We start from the raw sequence: 9,039 nt of genomic DNA, 5'->3' as shown, positions 1-9,039 counted from the left end.
ACCAATTGGAAAACTTACGAACCATACGGAAAGGAAGAAGGGACTCCTTTCGAACTTTCTGCTTTTGGTTGTAAAATAATAGATTTTCATGCATGGACGCTCTGGGGTGTACCTTGATACCATTGGAGTTTATGTCAAGGTACTAGTATTACTTCTATGAAACTTGATTATTTCTTTATGAAATTGAACTAGCTCTTCATTATATTTTAATTTGTTTTGAATTGTTTTATAATTAACAAATTATCAAATAGAAATCTATTGATCAGCATAATTACAGCTCCTGATTATTGGATGAATTAAGGAATTAAACTTGACTCATCAAATTTTGCAGTACCCAGAAGATTGAAGCTGATTGGTGGCATGATTTTGAAGGCCAAACGTGGTTCTTCTTCGACAAATAAAATATGGAATATTTGAAACTTTGAGTTAAACATGCGTGAGTAATTGTTATCTCAAAATGTTGTATATCAGTTGTTTTTTTTTCATGTATGAATTTCTAGAGTTGGTATTTGATTTTTATTGCTATAAGACAGTTGCCTTGTAATATTAAGTAATAGAGTTTTATGATAATTGCAAATAAATAAATTGATTAGTTATCTTAAAATTATAAAAATTTTGATTTTATTTTGTACAAAGTCATATAGTAAAAAATAATAAAAAATGAATGCTTTAAAATAACTTATAAAATTTTTTTATAGCTTAACTTCATACTAAATAATTCAAACATTTCAAAAAGATTTATGTACACACATCAAAAGTATATCAGTTTCTTGAATTTGTTGTTGGAAACGAACCCAATTGGTCTTGGAGTTAAGCTAACCAGACTTTTTTGATGAGCCTACCACACGCTAGCCTCACTCATATTTGTATATATGGGTGAAAATATAAATTGATGTGTTATTCTGTATATAGTTGGCAGACTGGAGAATAAGGCTATGTTTGGATGTACTGAGAATAGCAAGAATAGTGCTGTTTTGATCCATTCAAACATACTCACTTGCTATTTGGAACAGGTTGAATAGCACTGTTCCGTTATTCCTACAAAAAGTCAGAATAGCAATTGGTGCTCTCTCTAAATGTTCAATCCCTCCATTGTTATTCTAAATGTCCAATCCAAACAACATTTTCGTTAATCCGTATAGCATCACATCAACACTATTCTCACACTCTTCAAAATCACTATTCTCATCTACTATTCTCAAATAGTAGCTATTCTAGCTATTTTAGAGTGCATTCAAACGTACCCTATGTACATTGAGTTGTGATAGGACAAAGAGCAGTTCCTTTGTACATTGAGTTTATCAATATTTTGTTTTAGAGGGGCCTCTGCAAATATAAAAGTCCACGGGACATTTCTTAATATGAAACAAACATGCATGTCATAGCTGGGAAAACCAATGCATGATCCGGCACAATTTACGCTAGCTGTTGCAAAACACAAGAACATGGTGCCCACATGTGGCAAAAATATAATATATGTTCATTGTTATTATATATGAACGACTGAGACCGGAATAATTTAGTTTTGATCAACCTAAAAATACGCTCCCCACATACATAACTAGGTTACATCAAAAGTCAAAAGTCACAAGCTGACGGCTTTAATTGACATTTACACAATACAAAATATTTGATAAATAATTTTTAACGGATATATATATAACTTTATACAGAATATTTACATATACTAGATTATTTAAAGTGATTTATTAAACACACGGACTGCATGACTAAAAAAAATAAAACTTTAAATATAAATATTGTGAACATACAAATATGTATAATTATATGTACATCGCCAAATATTCAATGAGTGTTTGTCAAACAACCACCAAATAGTTACCGGACCCCGGCATAAGTAGGCAGAGCACTGTGGGAAGTTCGTGGGAGCTTTGTCAAATTAGGTTGTATATAGACTAAGAAAATTGGTCATTGAAGTATTGACTAGGTTATTATTGGATAATGAGTTTTTTTTGAGTAAAGTTGGAGGTTAAGTCACTTAACTATTTTAATATGAACTAAAGATTATTCATTCACTTGGGCCCCATCAGTTATTCCCTAAACTTTTTTTACTATGATCCGGATATATACCTAGTAAGAAGAAAACGTCCGGATACAAATTCAGATAATTTTTGCAGATCCTAGATGGAGCGGGTATCTGTATATATCTAGATCAAATCTTCACATATCCAGTCACTCCACAATTCGCTGTTGGAGGCCACTATTGGAGAGAATCATTTGTGTATATTAAATAGTTAGGTGGCTTGACCTCTAATATTTACTATAAAAAAAATGAGTTAGAATTATTATTATTGTATCACTAACAGCCTTTTTAATGGTACTACAAAATTTTTCATCATTAGAAGTTACTGAAATATTATTATTGGGAAAGATTTAAACTTAATTATATAATGGAAGGCCTGAATGGAGGCTATTGAAATGAAATGAAATGAAATATCTCGTAATATTATTTATTATTATTTTTTTAAAGAGGCTAGACGCCCATTTCCATTACTGAAAATATAAAAGTTACAAGTTCAAGCCATAATCTGACAATTCATGAGTAACCACAAAACATACTGCATAGTCATACAAGCAACCAGCCAACAATACAGCCAAGTAAGAGAAATAGCTAACAACCAAAAGTATTTCAAACTAGCTAGAGCTAAGTCACTGAATAAAGGGCTGGGGTTAACAAAAAGTATGGGGTATGTCTTCTTCTTCATTCATCACTAATGTGGACTCCGGGGGGTGGAACACCACCATCTCCATATCAGGTGGAATGACATTCAGAGGCACTACATCCTCTATGATTGGCATCCATCCCATTTCTACTTCCTTGATCTTCTTCTTAACATGACCTGTCCGGTAGATAACAATAGATTTAATGAGTAAAACAAACATCATTCCTATGTTTCCAAATCATCTAGCAAACATCACTTAATATTATCAGTAACCCTTGTGTTTCAGTTAGTTGGAGAGTAAGAGCAAATTGAAAAATGTTATCCCAGGAGGTCCAATTATGCATATACAATTGACTCTTTCCTAACCAGAACCAAATCTGTTGAGCAAGTTGGCATGTGAGAAAAATGTGATCTCTAGTTTAATTGTCAGTACAAAAGTGACAAGTTTTGGCATCTATCCATCCTTTTGTTGTCATGATGTCTTTAGTGAGCATTTTCCTATGCATATTAGGTCACATAAAAATTATAATTTTGTATGGTATTGGTAGTGTCCAGCAAATTAAAGGTTGAGAAGCTAGCACCTCTCTATCATTTAAGAATTTATAAATGGATTGGGTACAGTATTTCCCTGTTGAATCCCATCTCAGTGCTAGGCTGCTAGCACATCACATTATGTTTGGAAAGATACTGAACTAATATTTTGCAAAAAGGCTAACCAGTCAGTGTGATTCATGCCTACAAGGACTCTTTTAAATTTCAAGACACTGCCTTGAGAATGGATAACTATTGACAATAGGATGTTTTTGGTAATACACAGTTGATACAGTTGGGAGTATGCAGTAACCATAGAACAGTTCTTGTACCAAAGGGGCGGAACCAAGATTTGAGCATAGGGGGTGCTAAACAATATCTTTAAAAAAAATACATTGGAAAATCACGGTGGAGAATAAAGGGACCTCGGATTTGTATGGAGGTCAGATCGCAAGTGCCGCTCGGGTTAGGGGTTGATCTATTTTTGTTTTTTTAGGAAAAGTCCGTAGGCATGTATTAATCATAATAAAGTGTTCCACATTACGTGAGTTCTATCTAAGTTAAATAAAAAGCGATGAAAAATAGCTGGTACTAGTAAACAGTGATAAAAATAAAAATAAAAGCTACGCTGAATAAAATAAAACTACACTAATCTACTCTATTTGAAGTTCCCTGGCATTTGCGCTTGTTTCCATTTTGCAGTTAGCTGAGCCTACATTTATCTGTCTTTACGTTGTTCTGGTAAATGGAAAAATGTCATGTTAATTATTCTTTTATTCTTTTTGCAGTTAGCTTTTTCGTTTTTATTGGATGGGGCACTATTTTATTCTTTCTTAGCATGACCTTTCCAATCTAGAAAGGTTTCATTTTCCTTTTCACTGTGAAGTATGAACACACGGAAATCAAAGCCCCAAATAGGCATGAAAGCCTACTCCGTGATTTTGAGTTTTAAAGTTTCCGTTCAAGTCTCTTGAAATTTATTAAATTATAATGGGGGGTGCTAATACACATAAAACAAAGAATTTAGTAAGACTTCCTATATACTTGATAATAAATTTTGAAAATCTTGGGGTGGCTTAGCACCCCCCAGCTTCAACTATGATCCGCCCCTGCCAAAGATCTTCCCAAAAGTTGATAATAGTAGTATAGAAGGGAGATTTATGTGTATTGGTGCCTAGACTATACTTAATAAGGATCTCGTAATATTATATCATAGTCAGTTCGAACATGATGACGCAACCCGTGGTTGTCCCCAAAGTGGCTGTTTTAATCTTGTTAAGTTGAAAGTCAAAATTTAACAGCTTTAATTGGCAAGTACACTAGAGAAATTTCTTTCCACATTCTTTTTCAAAAATGAAACTATCTTAAAAATCTTAGAAAATAAGCTATCTTAAAAAAAAATCAAAAGTAAATAGACCTGACTCATTAAATAATGACTATATCAGCTATTCTGATATATAAATTCGATAGATAAGAAAACTTTGAAAGACGATTATTTTATTGGTTAATTGTTCATACATATATATAGCTAACTTTTATAATACATTCAACACCTTGAAATATTTTTGAAATATATAATTTAATCAAATAATTAAAATTGTAGAAGTATTTTCAATTAACAAGAAATGGTGTTTATCAAATTTGACTATACGAACAATTTAGACCACAAAAATGGTAATGAAATCTCTTAGAACATCCCTGTGTAAGAGTAATGCCTGAATCATTAAACTAAACATGATTTTTCTAATGAGATAACAAATTAAATTATGATAACTTCCTATTAGATGATTATAGATTCTCCAAGTACAAATTAGACAAGGCCTCATGGGTGTAATTTTATAAACAGATAATTAAATGAGAAAAATTTAAAAGACGAGACTTCCTGATGGAGTGTAACTTCTCATGTCATGAGAGGTATCAAATTGGGTTGGGCCCAGTTGGGGTCAGTTGTCTTCAATAATTAATTGTGGTGGGTCCAGTTAGGGTCAGTTGGCTACTAGCTAGGCTTCAATAATTAATTCTGGTGGGTCCAGTTACGGTCAGTTGGCTACTTGGCTTCAATAATTAAGTCTGGTGGGTCCAGGTAGGGTCAGATGTTTCAATAATTAACTGTGTTGGGTCCAGTTAGGGTCAGTTGGCTTCAATAATTAATTGTGTTGGGTCCAGTTAGGTTTTCAATTATTTAATTTCCAATTAATTTCCGATTAAAAACAATAATTTTAAATTAAATCATAAACCACAGAATTTGAATACATTGTCGGAAGTTCGTCTGAAGTTCGCCAAACCACTTCTAAATGTTCGTTGGACCTCGGCTTAAGTTGGCAACACACTGCCGAAAGTTTGCCAAAGCTCCGCCACAGGTTGTAAGCAATAAGAAGGTTGGTTGCTGATGTATAACTAGTGAAAAAAAAAATTATTAGCCAAATTATTGGCTAATTATGAGTTGTTATATATATCACTAACGGGATTTTTTTTATGGTACCTTGGAAAAGAATCGAAATGAGACTTATTTATATAAAGGGAGGCCTTGAAAAGGAGGTTATTGAAATAAATTTTTTTTATCTCGGAGTCATATATATACACTAGTAAAATGTTCAATGTTGTCAAAGCAATTGGGGAATTAGAATACCTAAACAGGCAAACACGAAAGCAAATATTGATGACACAAGTAAACAGTTAATAATAGATAATAAGCGTGAATGAAACATGACATTAATATTTGTCTAAACAAGGGGAACAAATTTGAAAGATAACTAAAAGGGATAAAAAAGCAAACATGAAGATAGATGGAACTAAAAAGACAGATGATTACACAACATCACTTTGATACAATTAACTTGGCACGGGCATGACCTTCTTCAATTCGATACTGTTCTCCCATGCCCAAGTGAGCCATCAAGAACCAGATCACGGTGAGAAGCTCGCCTCCTTTACTTAACTGCTTTGCGTGGAACTGCCCACTGCATTTGCTGGCAGCATAGCACAGTATCTCTACCCACACAACGCTGATTAATCTCCACATGTTATCCCAATCTGGTACACTTTTACCCTTAGGGGTGAATTCTGTCTTTAATTGGTGCGCAAGCTTGCAACCTCTGAACAAAACTGACTTGCTGCGATCGCCTTTAATAAGCGATGGATCATACTTTGTATCCACTTCTAGTAACCTTCTTACAGCATTACTCTTCTTCGTAATATCCTTCTCGACGTTACTCTTCTCAGGATTATCCTTCCCACCTTTACCATTCTCCAGATCATCCTCGACATTATCTTTCTTGTCAATAATTTTCTTCAAATTACGCTTCTCAATTTCACCCAGTGGCTGTAAGAAGTTCGCCGCCTCTGCACAGGTGTCACCAAATCGAATCTGCCCAATTCCAGCAGGCATCATAAAAGGTCGCACAATGAGCAGGAACAACATGTAGTTTGAAATGTCCTGACTTATCTCTCGTTTTTTTTTTTTTCCCTGTTCTGGCTGCTGTTCTGGATTGTGTTCCAGTTTCTGGTCCGGCTGTGGTTCCGATTTTTGTTCTGGCTGTTGTTCCGACTGCGATTCATCGTTCTGTTCTTGCTGTTGTTCTGGATTGTGTTCCAGTTTCTGGTCCGGCTGTGGTTCCGATTTTTGTTCTGGCTGTTGTTCCGACTGCGATTCATCGTTTTGTTCTGGCTGCTGTTCTGGATTGTGTTCCAGTTTCTGGTCCGGCTGTGGTTCCGATTTTTGTTCTGGCTGTTGTTCCGACTGCGATTCATCGTTCTGTTCTTGCTGTTGTTCTGGATTGTGTTCCAGTTTCTGGTCCGGCTGTGGTTCCGATTTCTGCGATTCATGGAATAATAGATCAGTTGCTATATGCCACAGGAGGATGCTCTCATCGAATTCAGCTTCCACACTCCAACCAAACTCCTGGTAGTAACCCTTGCGTTGGAGTGCCCACTGGCCTCTATGGTCAGTGAATCTCCTATAGCTAGCTGTATCGTCTATGTTATTCATCTTCTTCTTCAACTCTTCAAATACTAATTCCTTGAGATTAAAATCAACAGTTACACATGTTGTGTACCGATATTGATCCCAATAGTTCTTGAGACCAAGGCATTCCATTATGGACTTCCACCAAGAAGGTTTATCTTCAAGGGAGTATGTAATCAGACTATACTGTGCCATTTTATCAGACCACCTTGCCTTTTTCTCAGGCCTAAGCCATCTTTCCTGACAAGAAAAGAGGCGACCTGAAAGGCAATTAAGAAAGTTTGATTTTCTCATTGCAGCATATGTCCAGAATGATAGAAGCATAAAAACAAGTGCAATGATTTCCAAACCAACTGCACCTCCAAGCAGCACATACGTTAGAATTGTCTCGAACCGTCCATACCCATTATGGTCGGATCTCACAAATAAACAAAGGGCGATAATAATGATGATCAGAGTGATCACACGAGAAATCCAGCCATAGTGCTTATAGGAGTAAATAATAGAACCTTTTGAATGGAGAATCTCGTACATCCAAGAGAGCTCAATTTCAATCAACTTGTAGGCATTCTTGGTGTTAAGCTTCACAAAGTACTTCTGGCTGTCCTCCCGATGCTTGTAGCTCAGAATTAGGTCCACAAAGAGGCGTTTGAATGTTCCGAAGAACTCGTATGCCTTGCACACAACAGTTGCATAATCGGGTTCCTCCCACGGTTCTGCTTCTGCTACTTTATTTTGAAGGCTCTCGAAATCACCTTTTTCTTTATGCTTCTCGTTCTCCACTTTGATTTCGGCTTTAAGCCCAGCAGCATTAGATGATGTGTACTCTTGCATGAACTTGGCATAGTTAGGTCCTGGATCAGGTTTGGTGATCATGGAACTCCGCAAGGCTGACATGCTTGCACGCTGCAAAGACAAGACCCTCTCGCTATACTTGAAGATTGCCACAGCAAACATGAGAGCGGCAGGTGGCCACAGCCCTCGGACATACAGGTTTGATGTAAAATAATTGTACATTGCAAGTGCAACCTGGGATATTAGTATTAGCAAGTGCCGCGCCCACAACTCATTATCTTCGACGGACAAGGCGGTGATGGTGTCCTGCCCACCAAGGTGTAGGATGAAGAAAGGGGCCCAGAACACGAGCAAGTAGTTGGTCTTGGTTTCTTGAGCCTTTCTTATTTCGCTCCCGCGGAGGTATGCAAGAGCAACTGTGGCCACATAATCAGCCAAGAGGTATGCTAACCAGAGAAGCAAGTGGAACACAAAAGCTAGAGGTCCTAGCGGCGTAAAGCCGGTCGTTTTGGCCCACCGGACCGAAATAACATGCTTCCGGAAGCCGGCGAAGGCAAGGAGAAATATCTGTAGGAAGAGGCTGCTAACTACGAGCACCCTGATCTCAAGTTTGCTCCATAATTGTTCGAAGGAAAACATAATATTTTCTCTTTTTTCTCTTTTTTTTTTTTTTTTTCTGTTCTTCTGCTTGGATGAACTTAGGTGTTCTTAATTAGATAGGAGGAAGCTGTTTTGCAGTAGAAAAAAAAAAAACTAGATAAGATATTCCCAAGAGTCTAGTCTTACACACATAATAATATTCCTTCTTTTATGGGTGCCACCTGAAAAACTTAAATCCGCACATAAATCGAGAGCTGGTAGGGGGGCTCACATTCATTTAATATATAGCTACCATTTCTATTGTAGTTTCCGGGAAACTTCCTTTTTTGTCTATGGTGACATTATAAATAAATAATATTCCTTCTTTTATGGGTGCCACGTGAAATACTTAAATCCGCACATGGAAGGAATTTGGGAAATAAATCTGCTGTGATTCTAAAGAGATCGCACACCCTGCGATTCCAA

The 9,039-nt window shown here is 36.2% G+C and overlaps 1 protein-coding gene across 1 annotated transcript; it reads right to left on the bottom strand.

The window, feature by feature from the left end:
* Positions 1 to 5,905: 5,905 nt before the first annotated feature.
* Positions 5,906 to 8,737, bottom strand: LOC144545226 (uncharacterized). Its single transcript, XM_078293812.1, has one exon. The coding sequence runs from the start codon at positions 8,611 to 8,613 to the stop codon at positions 6,034 to 6,036; it is 2,580 nt and encodes an 859-aa protein (XP_078149938.1). The 5' UTR covers positions 8,614 to 8,737; the 3' UTR covers positions 5,906 to 6,033.
* Between the last annotated feature and the right edge of the window lie 302 nt (positions 8,738 to 9,039).

Source organism: Carex rostrata, chromosome 27 (genome assembly GCF_964058835.1).
Source record: "Carex rostrata chromosome 27, lpCarRost1.2, whole genome shotgun sequence".
In the NCBI taxonomy this organism is placed as follows: domain Eukaryota; kingdom Viridiplantae; phylum Streptophyta; class Magnoliopsida; order Poales; family Cyperaceae; genus Carex; species Carex rostrata.
This window is presented reverse-complemented; position numbering and strand designations above follow the sequence as displayed.

Bases quoted from the DNA above. Each gene is read 5' to 3' on its own strand.
- LOC144545226 (XM_078293812.1), bottom strand. From the start codon at position 8,613: ATGTTTTCCTTCGAACAATTATGGAGCAAACTTGAGATCAGGGTGCTC.